Consider the following 22,369-nt stretch of genomic DNA (forward strand, 5'->3'; position numbering starts at 1 on the left):
CCTATGATTTCCGTGATGCGGTAAACACGGACAGAATCACAGAATTAACGCATAAAAACGGATTTTAGATTTAAAAATGGAAATGAGAAGATTTTGGAGACTGAAGGGGTTATTGTTACAAAATAAAGTAAACAATTGAATAATCTATAATTCTATCATTCAGATACTTCAGTATTTTCTAGCTTGTTGTTTTTCAATCGAACGCAATTCTTTGTAGAAATTCAGTCATGCATCTATCTGTTTGTGCAAGTTTCCTTTATGTTTTCTTGTTAAATGCACGCGATTGGCTAGCTGCACAAGACAGAAATATCGAAGCAAGCAGTATCAGATACACTATGTCGAAAAACTAAGAAACACGAGTTTAACTGCAAAATTTAGGGCACAACAATATCCAGACTTTTACGTATCTGGACAACAATTTCTCTGCAAGTTTTGCCAGCATACCACAGACTGGACACGAAAAGATACTTGCAATGACCCAGTGAAATCTAAAACCTATCTCAAGAACAAGCAGAGATTAAGATCAAAAAAGTGTTCCCCTTCAGGTAACAATCGAGGAAATAACAAAATCATCAGATGCAAGACGCCGGTTTGTGGAGGACCGCTCGAAAAAAATGAGTAGCATCCACTTGCAGAGCCACAGCACTATACGTCACCGCAGTTGTAGACCTGGAGTTGTAGACTGGCAGTTGTAGACCTGCAGTTACAGACCCAGAAGTGACGTCTCTGTCGTTTCAGGACTGACTTTGTAAAATTACTTTTGGAAGGTTTCAGCAGGTCTCGGCAAAGCCCGGAAAGTAATGTCAGGTCAAGGACCTGTTCAGAAATTAAGCAATAAAAATGAGAAAGAAAAACAGTACATCAAACCAAATAATACACATCATTGTGAAGTTCAGAGGGTTTCTGCCATCACATCGTGTCATACATCAAACTAAACAACACGGATCGTTTCTGTGAAATACACTATTAACATATACGCTGTGTTTGGGTCTGTGGGAACCATTTAACATGTCCACAAAATTAAAATCAAGATTTGTGTTAATTGAAAATAGTTTTTCGTTTACATTCATGAAACAAAATATACAATGTCTGCACCACGTTAGAGTTTAGTAAAAGATTAATAATAAAAGTGATTATGTTTTTTAAAATGTACTATGCATGTGTGCAATATTGTTCTAAACCAATTTAGAATAAACGTTTAAGCCAATCTAATATTTTTTAAAATGTATGTGAAGAAAACGGCAATAAATATTCTACACTAAATTAAGCAATATATTAATTGCCTTATATAGAACTACTTTAGTTTTTGTCACTTATTATTATAAACGATGGGCCATCAAAAGAAAAAAAATAAAAATACCAATAAGAACACAATTTATTTATATAGCACCATGCCCAAAATTCAGAAAGAACAACAGGACCTATATAACATTGGCTACAAATAATATCTTCACTAAATAAAGATAAATACAGGATATACAAAACATTCAAATAGAATAAAAGACAATAATGCAGACTAAAATACGACATATAATACTACAAAGAAATATTGAACAAATAACATAAATTGTGATAAAAATGCAAACCCTGAGTACCTGGACAGATAGAGGGGGTAAACTGAAAGAAGGGGCAGAATGTCAGGTCTGTTTAATGTCTTCCTAAACGAACGAGTTAAGAAAAAATGAATGGAGTCAGCTGATCTCATTAATTTTGGGAGGTCATTCCACAGTCTGGGCGCTATACAGCTGAAGGCCCTGCTGTCACCCACAGTGTGCAGGTTAGTAAGGGGCACAGAATCAGAGGACCTTAGTGGGCAGGTCAATAACAGAATTTGATATTCAATCCTATAAGTCACAGGGAGCCGTGAAGGTGCAGCAGGATGGCCGTGATGTGCTCACTGTTGTTAGTCCATGTCAGGACTCTTGCAGTTGAGTTTTGAATCAGTTGGAGCTGTGATATAAGATTATATCATTATAAAATTAAGATAACTTAATTATTACATTATAAGTTAAGGCATGAGGATTTCCCTGGACATGACATAAGGTACATAGTTTCTGACAATGGGTCCAAGGGTTTCATCCCGATACCTAATGGCAGTCAAGGTGTCGTTGTCTAGCCTGTAGAGGTCAGTGCGTCTCTCTAAGGATTTGCCTCCCCAGACTGACCATCACTGACCCACCACCAAGCCTCTCATGCTGAACGATGTTACGGGCAGCATAACATTTTCCACGGCTTCTCCAGACCCTTTCACGTCTGTCACATGTGTTCAGCGTGAACCTGCTCTCATCTGTGGAAAGCACAGGACGCCAGTGGTGGACCTGCCAATTCTGGTATTCTATGGCAAATGCCAATCAAGCTCCAGGAAGCCCACTAGAGGATGTCGGTCCCTCAGGCTACCCTCAAGAAGTCTGTTTCTTTTTGTCAGAGGTCAGAGACATTCACACCAGTGGCCTGCCTGCTGGAGGTCATTTTGTATGCTCTGGCAGTGCTCATCCTGTTCCTCCAGCCCTGCTGATGGGTTAAGGACCTTCTATGAGGGGCCCTGTTCAGCTTTCTTAGAGGAACTGCCTGTCTCCTGGAATCTCCTCAATGCCCTTGAGACTGTGCTGGGAGACACAGCAAACCTTCTGGCAATGCCACGTATTGATGTGCCATCCTGGAGAAGTTGGACTACCAGTGCCAGCTCTGTAGGGTCCAGGTATGGCCTCATGCTTCCAGTAGTGACACTGACTGTAGCCAAATGCAAAACTAGTGAAAAAATAGTCAGAAAAGATGAGGAGGGAAAAATGTCAGTGGCCTCCACCTGTTAAACCATTCATTCCTGTTTTGGGGGTTGTCTCATTGTTGCCCCTCTATTGCACCAAAGCAGCTGAAACTGATTAACATGCCCCTCTGCAACTTAACTGACCAGATCACTAGCCCACAAGTTTCACTGACTTGATGCTATACTCAGATTCAAAAGTGTTCCCTTCATTTTTTTGAGCAGTATATTTTAATATAATATTGTGGTTTTATAAGTCACTACACAGGTTACTGAAATACACTCAATGACAGTTTTGGATAGCCCCACACTTCAGTCCTTCACAACTGCAGTAGTTTACAAACATCGTATTTTAATTTCTCAGTGATAAGCATGAAAAATAATTGTGTTGAATCTCAACTTACGATTACATTTTTGCTACATATGTACTATTGAGACTTTTTTTTTTTAATCAGATGGTCACTTTATTTTAACAAGCAATGTAAATAACCTGTTTACTCTTTACCCTCAGATCACATTCTATTTGTTTATCAAGCAGAACTGAATATTTTCATTTTCTACACAATACTGTAATAACTGTACAGTTCAGCAGGCTAAAATAACACAGTGAGACACACAAACACACTCACTATGCAAACATACTACAGGTGCTGTCATTGGTTCCCCTGTGGATTGGACTATTGAATCTACACAATGGCTATACAAGCTGGGGTGTTTGGCACATGTCGTCCCAGTAGCATGCGAGGTGTCACCAATTGTTTACCCTGCTCCTCAAGAAGGCTCTGTCTCCTTCTCCTTGTTCCAGTCTCGGTTCAAGGTTCTGAGATGTTTAATATGTTGAAAAAATTGCCTGTGGCCAGCATCCAGCATAATTTTTTGTCTAAATTCTCCACTCCTCTTTTTGTAGCATTACAGTTCATTATCATTTCTGGGCATGGAATCTCCTATCCCTGTGCAGATCACATTGTTCACCAAGGATGTGTCATTTGTTTAGACAAACTTTAATGTCTTCACTGGCTTGTTCTGTGTGGCCAGCAGTTGAGATGGGAGCTCTGGGTTATTTTTCTTTATAGTGCTAAGCATTATTACCTTCCTCTTGAGGAGCTACTCTCCCAGTTTGTGTAAAAGTAAAAGTTATTGCATATGGCGTTCTGGCCATGCAGCTTGTGTCATGTCCAGGGCAACCCGAGTTCCTCTATCTGACTTCCCTTTGTTAATGATATTACATCCTCTGCTCTTCTGTATCTCTGTGCTTCCCCTTGAGCATATTATTCATAGCTTTGGACTGGGTTATCATTTTTATGCAGATGATGCTTACTTCTAATTCAGTGTTAAAAGTGACACTTCATCACAGCTCACAACTTACCTCAGTGAAATTAAATTAAAATTAACACCTGAGCAGAGCAAAACTCTTTAAAAATAAATTGCAACTTAACTGAACTCCTGCAAAGTGGCATTAAAGTGCTACTAAAGAAAACAAGCTCCTCTTCAACCATTCTTGGTGATGATCTCATCAGACCTTCTTTTACTGCAAAGAATCTTGGTGTGACTTTGATTCCTCCTTTTCTTATTTCACCCATGTAAACCATATTAAGAAACTTTCTTACTTCCACCTGTGTCACATTTCTTATGTTTGCTCATTCCTCTCCTTTTCTAATGCTGAGAATCTTGTCCCTGCTTTAATCACATCCCACATTGATTATTTTAAGTCTCTATTGGTAGGTGCCACTTCTAATCTTATATCACAGCTCCAGCTGATTCAAAACTCAACTGCAAGAGTCCTGACACGAACCAACAACAGTGAGCACATCACGGCCATCCTGCTGCACCTTCACGGCTCCCTGTGTCTTACAGGATTGAATATAAAATTCTGTTATTGACCTGCCCACTAAGGTCCCCTCATTCTGTGCCCCACAATAACCTGCACTCTGTGGTGACAGCAGGGCCTTCAGCTGTATAGCGCCCATACTATGGAATGACCTCCCAAAATTAATGACATCAGCTAACTCCATTCATTTGTTTTAACTCATTCGTTTAGGAAGACATTAAACAGACCTGACATTCTGCCCTTTCTTTCAGTTTACCCCCTCTATCTGTCCAGGTACTCAGGGTTTGCATCTTTATCACAATTTATGTTATTTGTTCAAGATTTTTTGTAGTATTATATGTTGTATTTTAGTCTGCATTATTGTCTTTTATTCTATTTGAATGTTTTGTATATCCTGTATTTATCTTTATTTAGTGAAGATATTATTTGTAGCCAATGTTATATAGGTCCTGTTGTTCTTTCTGAATTTTGGGCATAGGAAGGGTGCTATATAAATAAATTATGTTCTTATTAGTATTTTTCTTTTTTTTCTTTTGATGGCCCATCGTTTATAATAATAAGTGACAAAAACTAGAGAAGTTCTATATAAGGCAATTCATATATAGCATAATTCTGTGTAGAATATGTATTGCCGTTTTCTTCACACACATTAAAAAAAATATTAGATTGGCTTAAAAGTTTATTCTAAATTGGTTTAGAACAATATTGCACACATGCATAGTACATTTTAAAAAACGTAATCACTTGTATTATTAATGTTTTACTAAATTCTAACGTAGTGTAAACATTATAATTATATTGTATACTTCATTTCCTGAATATAAACGAAAAACTATTTTCAATTAACACAAATCTTGATGATTTTAATTTTGTCGACATGTTAAATAGTTCCCACAGACCCAAACACAACATATATGTTAATAGTGTATTTCAGAGAAATGATCCATATTGTTTAGTTTGATGTATGACACGGCGTGATGGCAGAAACCCTCTGAACTTCACAATAATGCACATTATTTGGTTTGATGTACTGCTTTCCTTCTCATTTTTATTGCTTAATTTCTGAATGGGTCTTTCACCCGACGTTACTTTCCGGGCTTTGCCAAGACCTGCCGAAACCTTCCAAAAGTAATTTTACGAAGTCAGTCCTGAAACGACGGAGACGTCACTTCTGGGTCAGTAACTGCAGTGACGTATGGTGCTGTGGCTCTGCAAGTGGATATTATTGAAAAAAATGCCGAAGATGTGTCCTTTCTTTATTAAGCACTGTAATCAAGGAGGCGCACTGCCAGGAAATGAGAGCGGTCTTCGTCAAAGTCCTTTGTCCCGTTTCTTTGAACAACATATGGACGCCGTTCTTCGAAAGATTCGTGGCAATAAAATTTATGTCGTAATTGATGAAACCACAGATAGCTGAGACTGCATAGTTCTAAAAATAGTGATAGGGGAGCAATCATTTGGCTGAATGGTAATTCTTTTATGTAGGCAGTTCTAACTGTACATGAAATTATATTTAACCGGTGTTAACAGTCTTTCCCGTAGAAAAATGTTATTAATGAACGGCACTGGTTGTTAACGGGATCCCTTTTAAAAATTAACAATGGTGTTTCTGGATTTAATAAATGTTTTGCCTCGCGGTGACGAGGCACATAAGGTCCACATTTGACTCTTCCGTTGCAAACTCGGCACCTACAAACCTGGGCAGATGAGCAGGCTTCTCCTCCTGGGTTCACTTCCCGGGTCCTCCCTGCATGGAGTTTGCATGTTCTCCCCGTGTCTGCATTGGTTTCCTCCAGGTGCTCCGGTTTCCTCCCACAGTCCAAAGACATGCAGGTTCGGTGCATTGGCGATCCTAAATTGTCCCATGAGTATGTGTGTGTGCCCTGCGGTGGGCTGGCGCCCTACCCAGGGATTTGTTTCTGCCTTGCGCCCTGTGTTGGATGGGGTTGGCTCCAGCAGACCCCTGTAACCCTGTGTTAGGATATAGCGGGTTGGATAATGACTGACTTACTGACAATTACAGGTGCTGAAGACCAGTACTTTTTGGCAGATGTTATCTTTATGGAGAGCTGCAACTTTTCCACCTTTTCACAGGCAGCACGTCAGCCCCTTTACAAAAACCAGCTTAATCTAAATGACATTTTAGTGATGGTTACAGACCATGCATCATACTGTCTGAAAGCATTCCAAGAAGTTTTAAAAGGGGTTATGCCAAACAGTGTACATACATTCAACCTGCTTCTGTCATGTCATCAGTTTGGTGGGAGAGACCTGGCAGCACTATAAACACTTTAGTGAGGCTGCATCACTAGTGATGTAGGTAAAGTCTGCCTTCTTCAAGAAGCCTGCCAGGAACCCCAGAGGCAGGAAACACCAGGTGGAATAGCTGGTTCAAATCAGTAGTGTACCTCGCAGAACACATTCACCTCTACAAAAAGTTCTTTCTGGCCGAGAACACATCAGCTCAGGCTGTAACAAATACCCTAAACCCTAAAAGTGAAGCTAACCTTCATCTCAGAAGGATGCATCAAGCTAGTAACAGCTCTTATAATTCTGGAGGGCACTCACTGCCCTACTTCAGTCTCAGTATACAGCATCATGGAAGAGATGGAACTACAAATAAGGTTGAGTTGTGCTAGTGTGCTGTTTCATTAAAAGGCTTGTAAAGTGCCATTTCATTATGGTTTGTTTTGTTATAGCTAGTTATTGCTAACTTACAGTAAAAAAAACTTCAAAATCCATATCAAGGAAAAATAAAAAGGTGAAAACCAAAAATCAAAAAAAAAAAAACAGAATTTGTGGAAAAATAAAACGGATTCCATAGGGCACATACACCTCTCAGATTTCACTGAGAGACTGGATGAATTAGAAAATATATTTTTTCTGAGTCACAGGTATACTGTAAATCAGCCTTTAAATGGTTTAAGAAAAATGTACTTATTAGTATTATTACTGTATTATCATTAACCCCTCTTACCCTGAGGTACAATAAGGTCACTGTCCATCTTTCATGATGCAAAAAAATAATAAAAGAGTTTAGCGTTCAGAAGGGCACTCTACTGTAAAGATTTCAGATTCCAATACCCCCAAGATCCGGAGGGGCAATCGGTTAATCTGGGTGAAACTGGAATATGGCAGGTAAAAAAGCAGATGTACTATACATCATCACATTAAAACACAAAAATTAAAAATAAAAATTCATTAAAAATCTACCTCACATCCACATGGCAGCCAGTTACTTTAATTAAACTATGTCCGTAAAATGACACAGTGGCCACTGAGCAAACAAAACCTACAATGCATCAACTTCTAGTGGTGCAAAGTAATCAATTACCTTTACTTTTGTTACTTTATTTGAGTAGATCATATAAGAATCTGTGCTATTACAGCATTTTTAAATGCAAATAATTTTATTCTTTAAAAAGTATATTATTTAGTTATGACTTTACTTTGTTCTCTTTTCAAGGCAGGTTGTTACATAATGCAATTGATACACTATGTTCAGTATCTGGAGTTCACAATGGCCATAAAATAATAAAAACTGCATACATATATATTGGGAGTTGCAGGGCAAAGTCTTTTAGTAAATAACACAATTTTTAACTTTATATGTACTTTATATTAACTTTATTTCATGAAACAACTGAACATATTAAAAACATTTTTGAATAATAAAATACATTTCTTGAATAAAATAGAGAACGTTTTAAAACACACCATAATTGTTATAGTCTGTTATGGTTTGATACAGAAGCACCGACTAAACGATATGTTAAATATATTAATATTAATATAGTTACAAAATAAAACCAAATATTAAAACAAAAAAGTTTTTTTTCTGCGTATTCATTTAATAAATTCAATATTCATTCAATATACATTTTGCCCTTAAAAAAACTTTCAAATAGACATAAACTGAAAATATAATGTACTGTATGGGTAGACTTAGAAGAATATGCATTTGTAACAACAAATTGCCTATCACTACAATGAAAAACGTAGAAGGAAATGGAAACAAATGAAAAGAACAATTTGCATGATTTTTAATATCCTCATACTTTATCTTGTTAAATGGCAAATTTGAAGACACTAGTGCCTTGGTTTGTAATCATTTAAAGAGAGTGAAAAAAAGTCAGAAAATGAAAAACACTACAAAAACATCATGAGAATGCATATATCTATATGCATATAAATACTGAAAGATACATTTATGTTAAAAAACTTAAAGTTTTACTTCTTTTGTGGAATTAATATGCACTCCATATGAATATGTAAAATCCAAGCACTGTTCACTTTTTTCTTCCACTTGTATTATAATAATTACAAACAATACCTTAGTAGAGTATAATAAAAATTGCACGATGCTGTTCTATTTTAACTTGATAAATGGCTCACATTATACACAAAAACAAACTGTGTTTTCAGCATACTGTAAAATATACTTCTATAACAAACAAGCCATTCTCCTTGTTGCTCTGAAGAAATACATGCTGTTTGCACACACCTCTGTGCTCCTAGCCAAATATCTAAACCAAAGGAAGTGCAAAGAAACCACAAGGGGTAAAGGATATACATTTTATGCATGTGTTGGTGTTTGCAAACATTTACATAGGCTTTAAATGAATACCTAGCAAAGCAAAGAGTGAAAGCAGCACATGAGGAAAAAAGTCAAATGTTACTGAAGATTTAACATTTGCTCAGAACTTTTGTGAATATAAAGTTCAATCTTTGCAAACAGCTTCTGAAAGTGTGCTCAGACTAAATTACTCCCCATTGTTTATCTTTTCCTAAAATACGACTGACTTGTGCCATGTCCTTTTCCAAACAAGGGTTCTTTCTTGCTTTGTGTACAGTGCTGTGAAAATAGACTCTGGTCACCCAAACATTCCTTAATTAAAAAAGAGTAAAAAGTCCAAATTTAAAGTGCAGAATTGAGACACATCTACCTGCAGCTCTAGAAATGGATTAGGTTGGTTGAAAGAATGGATGGATAATAAAAAAAACAACTAAAAAGATACCTTTAATAATATAGTAAAAAAATATACTAAAGTACTGAAAGCAAAAAAGAAACTGTTTGTATCTACCACTACTGATGCGTTATGTCATGTTCATTCATTTTTTTGTATACACACTTACTTTACTAAAATAAACTCATGAAAAGCTTGATATCTAGTCATTGCTTTCATTAGTGCACAGTTTTTAGAACATTCAAACAATCTAGACGAGAACAGGCCATTCAGCCCAACAAAGCTCGCCAGTCCTATCCACGTATTTCTTCCAAAAAACATCAAGGGGAGTTTTGAAAGTCCCTAAAGTCTTACAGTCTACCATGCTACTTGGTAGCTTATTCCAAGTGTCTATCGTTCATTGCGTAAAGAAAAACTCACTAATGAATGTGCAAAATTTACCCTTAACAAGTTTCCATCTGTATCCCATGTTCTTGATGAGCTCATTTTAAAATTACAGTCTCAATTCACTGTACTAATTCCCTTCATAATTTTAAACACTTGAATCATGTCACCTCTTAATCTTCTTTTGCTTAAACTGAAAAGGCTCAGCTCTTTTTAATCTATCCTCATAATTCATCCCCTATAGCTCTGGAATCAGCCAAGTAGCTTTTCTCTGGACCTTTTCTAGCACTGCTATGCCCTTTTTGTAGCCTGGAGACCAGAACTGCACACAGTACTCCAGATGAGGCCTCACCAGTGCATTATAAAGCTTGAGCATAAGGACTTGTACTCCACACATTGTGCTATATAACCTAACATTCTGTTTGCCTTCTGAACAGTGACGGGAAGTCAATAGCTTAGAGTCCACTATGACTCCTAAATCCTTCTCATAAGGTGGACTCTCGATTTTCTGACTGCCCATTGTGTATTCAAACCTAACATTTTTACTTCCTATGTGTAATACTTTACATTTACTGACATTAAATTTCATCTGCCCCAAATCTGCCCAAGCCTGTATGCTATCCAAATCCTTCTATAATGATACAACTGTTTCCAAATTATCTGCTAATCCACCTATTTTGGTATCATCAGAAAACTTAACCAGCTTGTTACATGTATTCCCATCTAAATCATTTATATATATTAAAAATAACAGTGGCTCTAGCACTGACCCCTGTGGAAAAACACTCTTAACATCAGCCAATTCTGATAAGGTTCCTTCACCATCACTCTCTGCTTCCTGTGTCTGAGCCAATTCTGCACCCATCTAAAAACATCACCCTGAACTCCCACTTTTTAGTTTGATGCCCAACCTGTCACCTGTCACCTGGCACTTTATCAAATGCTTTCTGAAAGTCAAGATAAATAATATCATATGCTCCACTTTGATCATATCCTTTTGTTGCCTCCTCATTGAATTCCAGCATGTTAGTAAAACAAAACCTCCCTCTTCTGAACCCATGCTGACTGTTCTGAAAAACTCCTGTTCTTACCAAGTGTTGCTCAATCTTATCCTTAATAATTCCTTCCATTAATTTTCCTGTGATACATGTTAAGCTTACTGGCCTATAGTTGCTTGGATCTGCCCTGTCACCCTTTTTATACAATGGGATGATATTTGCCATTTTCCAGTCCTTCAGAAACTTTCCAGTGTGTAGTGACTTCCTAAAAATATGTGTCAAGGGTTTATATATGTACTTGCTAGCCTCCTTAAGAACATGAGGATAAATATTACCTGGTCTTGGTGATTTGTTTGATTTCAGCCTATTTAATCTGAGCATGACCTCCCTCTACAATTTCCAAATCCCTCAGTACCTCCTTAGTAGTCCTGTTTGGAGGCTTGAAGCATGCTAATGTGAACTTTGCAAATGCTAGAGGCTGCTGAGAGTTTTTGGTTTGTTCTGTGGTGTGAGAATTAAATTAAAAAAATACAGGACCGTGCAGGAAATTTTAAAGCTTTTTTTCTTGCTTTTTTTTTCACCCGCACAAGAACAAAAGTAGCTGGGTGTTTGGAGGTGCGCTTGGAATAGTTACTTGTACCTGTACTTGTACAAACAGCAGGTAGCTGAGATGGAGAACAATAAAGGAGCTTAAGGGGAAAAGGTGTAAAATAGCTGTAGCAGTTCTTAGTGTTATTGATTAAGTTAAATCATTTAATTTTAAGAAAAAAAAATTAAAGCAGTTTTACTAATCCTAAATAAAATTTTGATAATGAGGCCAGTGCAATGCAAGTCCTGTTGGATTCTGGACTTTTTAGAAGATGGTTTGGAGGAGCCAGATGTCTATAAGGGCTACATCTGCAGGAGATGCCAGCTGATCCAGCACCTCAAGCTCAGAGTCGCTGAACTGGAGGAGGAGTTGGCTGGCCTGTGTTGTAGTAGAGAACTGACGGACCTGGCCCAGGTGTCTTCTAGAAAAATAGTGTGCACCCCGAACGTGGCATGGGAGGAGATTCCAGACCAGACAGGCAGAAATAGGTGGGTCACAGCCACAAGCTCTGCAGTCTACTTGTGACTTTATGCTGTAGGAAGATAAATAAATAAATCATGGTAAATACTATTCGATCTGGCTTTTATATAAGTAACATAAATGTTTCTTATGTAAACACCATCACAAAACATATTCACAAACAGGACTTTGCATGATACGTTGGCAGGCTCTGTAAGCCGTTCTGTTTTGTTAAAGGACAGGTTTGGGGAAGACTGACTAGCAGGATGATGCTGGACCTTGTCCTGCATCCAAACGGTGCCATCTTTCGCCTTTACGCCTGGTGCAGCTGCGTTGTTCTTATATGTGAAGTGGATGTTTCTTGTGGTGAGAGCTTCTGATCTCTTTCTCCAATGTAGAACCCTCGTCCTCATCTGAGTTCACCTCTGTTATAGCACATCTTTATTTGAAAACAGCAGTGTCAGATTGGGGCGAGCGTGAACGCAACAGAGAATAAAACTGAATAAAAAAAAAAATGCTAACCTTTACAAGTACATCTGTTACAAGCTCAAATCAAAACATATGTTTTTATTGTATAACAGTAACAATAAGAGCAGCTCACTACTCAAAATGTTTATTTTGAAACACAGGAAGTATCGAACCAGCAACCTTTTGAATAGGAGGCAGCAGTTCTTACCGCTGTACTACCATAGAAGCCGCGACAAAAAGCCACACTAACCCAATTTCTTTTTCTTCAGTTATAGTCTTGAATAAAAGTGCACTTGTTCTGTTAAATTTGTACTTTTTGTGAAAGTGCTTATTTGATATTTGGACTTCAGTCTTCACACATTATACACTTCATGTCAAAATTGTGTCGTTAGTACTAAAACATGAAAAAAGTTTGTCTTTTAGGTATGTGTTCAACATTTCTTGCCTTTCCTGTCATCTTACACTTACATAGATCTTTGTAGACACGGAACACACATGAAATTCATGTGTTCCAAATAACAATATATTTTTTTTGCCTACACAGCTCTACGTACCTGACTCCCTGATAAACAAGGCTTGAGCTGGGAGAGGTTTTTGCACTTTCTGTGGCGGTGGGAGAATGGGATAATAGGCTGCTTGAATTGAAAATAAACATGGCCAACAAAATTTTGGCACAGAACAACTTACTGTAGGAATGTTCTAAAATTACTCTTTCATGGTGATTTCAGAAGTGTTTTCAGAATTTTTCTATCATTAATATATTTTATGTCATTTTTGGATGTATATTTAGTAAATAAACTGGCTGATTTTCACTACAAAATACTTAAGACACTGCAGCCTCACTGTCTCTGGGATTGAGCCGCTGCACCAGATTAACCTGCCAGTATCAGTGTTCACCTCTGTGCGCTTGCGTGCAGCCAGTTCAAGCACAGTTGGCTCGGTGATTTACTGAATTTCATCAGTGGCGTCAGTTGCACCTTGTACATATTGTTCCAGTAGTTTTTAAAATAGTTTTTACAGTTCATTAGCAGTGTGTAAAATGATCAGTGTTGCAGTAATTGTGATGCTCTTTGCATGAAAAAAAATGTGTTCCATTAAAATTTCACTTTGTCATTGTGAATTGTGAAGTTTACTTAAAAAGTGCAGAAAAAAAGTATTTGGCGTCCAGGGATGCATTAGATAGATAGATAGATAGATAGATAGATAGATAGATAGATAGATAGATAGATAGATAGATAGATAGATAGATAGATAGATAGATAGATAGATAGATAGATAGATAGATACTTTATTAATCCCGATGGGAAATTCACATTAACCCCCAAGTATGTGGCAGTTTACAGGTTAAAGCCCCAAAATGCCGCCGAAACGCCCTTCACCTTCTAAGGATTCTGGCAATGAAAACGCGCTTGCATGAATTACAGTAAATACATCGGTATCATCGGTATTTTACATTCTATTACTGCAGGTGACATATCAGTACAGTACTGTACAGGACACGGGTTTAAGTTTACATTCTTTTTTTTAGGTAATGTATTAAGCTGTGGTTGAAATGAAATGAAAGTGTTTTGGGGGCAGTTAGTTAGGGTTTAAACTATAAAAATAGGCATTTTTTAACCACATCCATAATTCACAGTTTTTCACAATTCGCGGGTGCTCTAGGAATGTAACCCCTAAGAATTCTGGGGGTGTACTGTATATATATATTTATATATATACATAGATTATATATATAGATTTTGTGATGCCTGGGTGCGTACAGCCTCCCTAACCGCAACATAGACATGCAGGACACAGTCCTCCACACAGGCTTTGTCCTCTTCCAAGCAACCCCAGCTACTGGATGCTGCCAACTGGTCCCTTTTCATAGGGCACCTGGAAGGACTCCAGGTGCCTAACGAGCTTCTGGGTGTGGCGGAAATACTGCCAAATAGGGCCCTGCAAACATCCAGGCGCCCCCTGGCGGTGACCACCAGCCATAGTAGGCGCAAGCTTCCATACTTATAACCTGTGGCCCCGCTGGAAGCTAAGGGGGGCTGCCCTCTGTTGGTCCGGGGAGAACCGGTCTTGAAGATACTGTCTCACCTGGTCCTTCCACTATCAGGGCATCCCAGCTGGGTAAGAGCCCTGGCCGTCTGCCACAATAAGTATATTTCATTAACTTTTAATAGAATCCAAATTAAGGCATCACAGAATAGCACAACCATTAAACAAAACATAGTAATAAGGAAAATAATGAGATGGTCCTTGTTCAAAAAAGTTTGCATACCCTTCGTTCTTAATACTGTCCCTCTTTAACATTAATGATGGCATGCAGTCTTTTGTGATAGTTGTGGTTGAGGTCCTTGATTTTCTGAGGTGGTAGAGATGCCCATTCTTCTTGGAAAAAATCCTCTAGGTCCCATGACCTACACGTATGAGATCTCCCCAAAGTGGCTCAATGATATTGAAGTCAGGCGACTGTGATGGCCATACCAGAACCTTCACTTTTTTCTGCTATAGCCACTGAAGGGACTGATGAATACAAGTTGTCCACCAATATATTCTGGTAACATGTAGCATTCATCTTGCCATTAATTTTCAATAAATTACTTGTGCTGTTGTAACTCACAAAACCCTCCATGCTTCAAAGTTGGGATGGTGTTCTTTTTGTTATAGGCCTTGTTTATGGTTGTAACTATAAAATTCAGTTCTGGTCTCATCACTCCAAAGGACTTTGTTCCAGAAATTCTGAGGCTTGCCCAGATGTTGCTTTGGTATATTGTAACCAGAGTGTTTTGTGGCGTTGGCATAATAACAACAATATCAACATTTATTTATATAGCACTTTTTCATACAAGCAGTGTAGCTCAAAGTGCTTTACGAAATGACATAAAAGGAAGTTAATATAAAACATAAACAAGATTAAGCAATAATATTATACAGTATGGAACAAAGAAAAAGGCAATGTCGAATGTCCAGGAGGACAGAAAAAAAATAAAACAAATCCACTTAGGCTAGAGAAAAAAAAAAAAAACAAAACCGGCAGGGGTTCCAAGGCCAAAAGACAGCCCAGCCCCCACTGGCCATACTAAAAGCTTTTTTCTTGCAACTCAACCGTGCAGGCCATTTTGTTTAACTACCTCCTTATTGTGCATCATGAAACAACAACACTTGTTTGCAATATTTCACCTGAAGTGGTTTGTGAGTTTTTCTTGGCATCTTGACAAATGATGCTAGAAGTTGAAGCTAAAATCTTAGTTGATCTACCTGACCGTGGCTTGGTAACAACAGAACCCCTAACTTTCCACTTTTTATCACAGTTTGAACACTACTGACAGGCATTTTCAGATCTCTGAATATCCTTTTCCTGATTTATACAATTCAACAACCTTTTCTCACAGGTCCTTTGACAATTCTTTTGCTTTCCCCATGGTTCAGCATCCAGCAAAGTTAGTGCAGCTCTGCATGAATTTAAGTTGACTGTTTATACACAGACACTGATTACAATCAAAGAAGTTACAGGTGTGGACACTCTCCCTTAATTACCCTTAATTTGAACCTGTGTGTGTCAACTTGTGTGTACATTATTATCAGCACCAACATTCAAGGCTATGTACACTTTTGATCAGCCCCTTTTTGGTGACTTCAGTTATCATTATTATTTAAAAATGTCACACACAATTATGTTATAATAAATTGATTTGCCTGAGTACACTACCTAATTAAAAGAAAAGTATTCTGCATGATTGCTTATATTTTCCAAACAATGGCCAATATTTCACAAATTTCGCAAAGGTACATAAACTTATGAGCACATACATACACACACCCATATATATATATATATATATATATATATGTATATATATATATATATATATCAATCAGAGAATTGGTGAAAACTACTTTTTTTAATTAAGCTTTGTTTCAGAAAGGTACATTACAGAAGAAATTAAAAGTCACAAGTCAGCTTGTAATTATGATCAATCGTAATCATTCTTATGTATTATGGGTAAATGTTTTTGTACATATGAAGAGTTAACATCTGTGGTCTATACAGTGATCCCTCGCTATATCGCGCTTCGCCTTTCGCGGCTTCACTCCATCGCGGATTTTATATGTAAGCATATTTAAATATATATCGCGGATTTTTCGCTGCTTCGCGGGTTTCTGCGGACAATGGGTCTTTTAATTTCTGGTACATGCTTCCTCAGTTGGTTTGCCCAGTTGATTTCATACAAGGGACGCTATTGGCAGATGGCTGAGAAGCTACCCAGCTTACTTTCTCTCTCTCTCTTGCGCTGACGTAGGGGGGTGTGAGCAGGGGGGCTGTGTGCAGCTGCTTCCTGAAGGACATGCTGCACGGAGCTTCGCATACTTAAAAGCTCAAAGGGCACGTATTGATTTTTTTTATCTGTCTCTCTCTATCTCTCTCTATCTCTCTTCCTGCTCCTGACAGAGGGGGTGTGAGCTGCCGCCTTCAACAGCTTTGTACCGGCGGTGCTTCGCATACTTAAAAGCCAAAAAGCCCTATTGATTTTTTTTTTGACTGCTTGCTTTGCACTCCTTTGAAAAGGAAGATATGTTTGCATTCTTTTAATTGTGAGACAGAACTGTCATCTCTGTCTTGTCATGGAGCACAGTTTAAACTTTTGAAAAAGAGACAAATGTTTGTTTGCAGTGTTTGAATAACGTTCCTGTCTCTCTACAACCTCCTGTGTTTCTGCGCAAATCTGTGACCCAAGCATGACATTCTAAAAATAACCATATAAACATATGGTTTCTACTTCGCGGATTTTCCTATTTCACGGGTGGCTCTGGAACGCAACCCCCGCGATGGAGGAGGGATTACTGTACTTTAATTATAAAAATATCAAAGTTAACATTATAGTATGGAACATACGGCTTCTATGCCTCTGGTTATGCTGGAGCTTACTGTAAAAAGTTTTTTTAAAGGAATAAAGAAAAAAAAATGGTATCAGAATAGGCCATTCCAGTAACGTAAAATCTGTGATTGGTATCAGCTTTAATAAACCTGATTGTAGCATTCCTAAAATAAACCCTTATTAAAGTGTATGATTTTTTTAAAGTTAAATTCAGGATTAAAATGTTTTTATTGCTGTTAGTGAATATTTTATAATTTTCTAGAATGGCATAAAATAATTATTTTGTAAGCTGTAACATGTTTGGACATGTTTAGACAACTGTTCCATGCCAGATGGTGATCAGATTTCAAATTGTAAACATCTATGCATTTACATCTTTAAAAATTAATTTCTTGGATTCCCATCTGGAATAGCGCATGTGCAGTTTGTTCTCAAAATTACATCATATAGTGATATGCATGTTAAACAACAGAGAAGCAATCACTAATGAACACTTATAGGTGATTAAAGAATATACACAGTGAGGTTGAAAAATGCACTGTTAGTGACTAGGCTACACAAACTGAGTAAGTCCAAATGGAGTTCATGTATGCACCTTGCTTAAATTGTCCAATAACAGCAGTCACCTGGGTGTGGCTTCAAACTTCTATTGAGTTCTTTATAGAGAGGGCAGATGATCAAAAAGCTTACAACTGAGTATACAGTATTGAATTGTGGTGTGAACAACATTTTTGATGTCTTACGGCCCAAGCATCTGTGACCGTGTGCCTCCAGAACTTTGTGGCCTGTGTGCACTTGTGCATATTGTCTATGCATTCGCTAGACAAGAAAACATGGGTTCATTCAAGGAAGAATTGCGTGAAGTGGTTCTTAGCTACCCACACCTATACAATCCAAGATTAAAATCATACAGAGATAGTCAAATGTGAACAAACTCATTGTGAGAAATCACCGAGACCCTGAAAAATGATGAAAGCATGTGTAGGCAGAAATGAAAATATCTGCAAGATTGACATGTAAAGATAAATAAAAAAACTTTGAGGGAAAAGTGGGGTAATTCTGCAACCATGCAGTCTTACACACTGAACATTTGTATTATGAACAGTCCAGAGTGTGCATCCTCCACAAAGTATGCTTATGTTGAGTTCCACAAAGCCTAACTGTTAATCACAAAAAAGGAAAAGAGGTGCGTTCCAATTTCATCTGCCATTATGATAATGGGGTGGGGGGTTGTTACATTTTGTCAAGGATGAAACATGGATCCATCACTATGAACATTACATTAGTGTTGGATCAGTAATAAAATTTTGATTTCAGTATAAATAGCAACTTTTGGTCCTCAGCACCAGTTTCAAAACAATATTGAAGCAAATAATGGGTAACTCCATTTCCCCACCCCCAGTTTCAAAACTGCTTCAATACCCCAGACTGCAAACACACAAGACTCATAGCTATGCAGGACTCAACATATAGTTACAAAAGAACAAGTCTAATGGTGATATCCCCCTTGGAATCTCTACCTCGTTTTTATAAATACTGTATATAAGTTCAAAGACCGGGGGTGATTTGAGCTAGATGAAATATATATATTACATTGAAGAGCCAAGGGTAGAATTTGAGCAGGCTCAAAGAAACAACTGAGTGCAAGGCTCTTAAATTTTACCATTTACTGTACGTATGGTACCAAAAATAAATTGCTGGTATTGTCAAATTTTAAAAACCTTTTTTATCTGTACTTTTTCAATTACTGGTACACCACAAAACCCTACCTGAGATAAAAAGACAGCCAATGGCACGGTATTATTCCAAATTTCAAATGGAAGCATTTTGAGATCACCTTTTTTAGCAGAAAAGGACAGAGTCACTGTTTTTAGGTACATTGAACTATTCATTTAGTTAACCCACACACTCACTAATACAGTTCCAATTCAGCATTGCCAAACCACGTAATTTGCATGCTTTTGAGATGTGGGAGAGTACCCCGAATATTTACAAGTACGAAATTCCATGACGACACAGGAAGAGCATGCAAATTCCACTATGACAGTGACCAATAATTCAAACAAAAAAGGTGAAACACCATCCTATTTTTACAAAGTGTTATTAAATAATTTTCAACACATTAAATACTGAAATACCTGTACAATAGGATGTCCTCCTGTTGGGGCTTTGACTGCCCCACGACTACCTTCAGTTTCATAATGAGCTCGATGATGTGGCTTAGGCTGAACGTCTATTTGAAGACTGTAATTATCAAGATGACTTGAAAGAGGCCATTCCAAGGGTGGAAGGGAGGCAACTGGTACACTGTATTGAAAAAGTAAAGCATATTGCATATATTAGTATTATTAATATTTTGCTCTAAAATATTACTTCCTCATAACAAGGTTAGATTCTAAACTTAGAGCATTTTACATCTTATCCATCCATCCATCCATTTTCCAACCCGCTGAATCCGAACACAGGGTCACGGGGGTCTGCTGGAGCCAATTCCCAGCCAACACAGGGCACAAGGCAGGGAACCAATCCTGGGCAGGGTGGCCAACCCACCGCAGGAAACACACAAACACCCCACACACCAAGCACACACTAGGGCCAATTTTAGAATCGCCAATCCACCTAATCTGCATGTCTTTGGACTGTGGGAGGAAACCGGAGCGCCCGGAGGAAACCCCGCAGACACGGGGAGACCATGCAAACTCCACGCAGGGCGGACCCGGGAAGCGAACCCGGGTCCCCAGATCTCCCAACTGCGAGGCAGCAGCGCTACCCACTGCGCCACCGTGCCGCCCTTACATCTTATGATTATTCTTTTTTGTTTTAACTGAATCTAATACAATTACCTAATAAAATAAGCCACAGCTATTACTAGATTGTGCTAATATTAGGCATTTAATTGTCACAATAACGCAGTTTTTCATTAAAATATAATCAAATATACATTAGGAGAACTAATTTACCAGCTCACTCTAGTATGGGAGGTGATGTGTTGTGTTGTTTCATCATAAAGGGTTACTGCATAATGTCTGTTGGATGATCAAAACAAAATCTACTAAAAAATGTACTGTAAAAATGTTGAGTTTCTGGATGATATGATCAAAAATATGGGATGATAATAATTACAGCACATACAGTCGAAACTATTAAAACTTGCATAAAAGGAAAAGAATATACATTTAATTTTGCTCTACCAAAGCCTAAACTTTATTTGAAGTAAATAAATGAAAATATATGCCTGTAAACATGAATATAACTGAGAATATACATGCTGAAATAGTCATATGCTTACTTCTTTTTCTCAGAAGTAACAATATTTTCAAAATCATTTGATCCAATTCAGGGTTACATGAGATCAGAGATTATCCCAGCAGGATTTGGGATCAAGGTAGGAAACTGCCCTGTTTAGGTCCACTCACACACACTCACACAGGGACTTGTTAATGAATCTATCCAGTACATGAAATATTTCACAATGTAGGGGGAAGAATAATCTCCAGAGGAAAACTCATGCAGAGATGGGGAAAACATGCAAACGCCACAAAGATAATGATCAGTGCCTGTATTTATCATGCATCTCAGAGCAGGAAAACGGTCATAACTGGCTCAAATTTGTCCTATTCTTAGAGTAGGAGTAAAATAATTCTATCAGCTGTCTTAATTTAGGAAATGTTTCCTAACTTCGCTAGCATTTAAGAGATCTTGTGAGGTGTCCTTACTTGTTAGAAGCTGCTATAAGACGGCAGAATGTTTTGGAAAAGCTGGACCACAATGAAATCAAAAAAAAAAGGCATTGATTTGACAGAGATGGAAGATGGAATAATCATAAAAAATCTTGAACATCACATGATCGTTTCATTTACACACTGAAGCCATACGTCATCCAGAATACACATAATTATGAATGCCCTTACAATAAGTTTGGTAATATGCAGATTCATACATTTCCCCAACTCTCCAAGTGAGGTAATGTTGAAGAAAGTTGCATTTGTGCAAATTGCTGTTTTTCCTGCAGTCATTGGTATAAATATAATGAATTATTATTATTATTATGATTGACTGCATGCATGTAAAGAATACTGCCCCAAGTGTGGATGAGCATGCATATGTGAATATATCAAAGTATCAGTACACAGGTGGTCATGGATGCAAACTGTATTGCAGTAGCCAGCATAGTAGATTGAAGATAAGTTGGGCTGGATGGGTGATTGACACAAAATGTCCCACAGGCTGACATTTGCACTAAGCTTTGCATTCCGCTAGCCCTTTAAATATTCAGAAGATAAGGAGGTAACACAGACAGATATGGCACACAACTCTGGATGATGATCAAGAACACTGGATGAGTGAACATGACTTCAGAACCAACACTGTAACAGCCGTGGCTAGTTTCAGTATAAATGTTAATTTACTGTAGAATTAATCTGGACCAACAAGTGAGGGTGTGTTATGAGTCAACGTTCAACCCAGAGAGGCCAAACCATGACCAAGCGTACAATTTGTGGGGCAGAGTTAGGCAATGGCTGAAGCCAGAAGTAAACTCCACAAAACAGATTAACGATATGGTCACATGTGACCTATTTCAAAACACCCTCCCTGATTACGTCACCCGGCCAGTCCGGAGACGAGAACACAAAAACCTGATTCACTGATAGCAGCCCTCAAGCGCCTCTGGACATCTTTGCAAGGTGAGCGTGTAGAACAGTCCACTGATCACCACAAGCCCCATCCTGAACATGTCACTAATCCACAGCCCACTTCACATGACATGGAACTGTTGGTGTGACCCAAGGAGAAGCACAAGACTCCTCCCTGCTGTTATAAGTAAAGGAGCTAGAACATACCATCTCCAACGGCCCCCGTTTTGGTGAGTGCATGGACTGCAGCTGGGTGAAAGGAAAGAGGTACCTGTTTTTTTGCTAATCCTCTATCTCTTCCTCACAGCAAGGTGGTGGTTGTTAATAGACATGGTTTCTGCACTCACTGACTCAGGTAGCAAAATTTCTATTGTTGCTTCCCAGTATATCCTTCTGCAATAATCGGAACATTG

At 38.0% G+C, this 22,369-nt stretch overlaps 1 protein-coding gene across 3 annotated transcripts in view; it reads right to left on the reverse strand.

The window, feature by feature from the left end:
* The window catches only part of nfatc2a (nuclear factor of activated T cells 2a), a 318,663-nt gene that overhangs the window by 217,654 nt on the left and 78,640 nt on the right, over positions 1-22,369 (reverse strand). For all 3 annotated transcript variants that reach the window (XM_028811906.2, XM_028811905.2, XM_051932996.1), the window contains exon 3: positions 19,461-19,629. In XM_028811906.2, coding sequence (XP_028667739.1) covers positions 19,461-19,629 — 169 coding nt within the window. The remainder of the gene's footprint in view (positions 1-19,460; positions 19,630-22,369) is intronic.

Source organism: Erpetoichthys calabaricus, chromosome 10, assembly GCF_900747795.2.
Source record: "Erpetoichthys calabaricus chromosome 10, fErpCal1.3, whole genome shotgun sequence".
Lineage (NCBI taxonomy): Eukaryota > Metazoa > Chordata > Cladistia > Polypteriformes > Polypteridae > Erpetoichthys > Erpetoichthys calabaricus.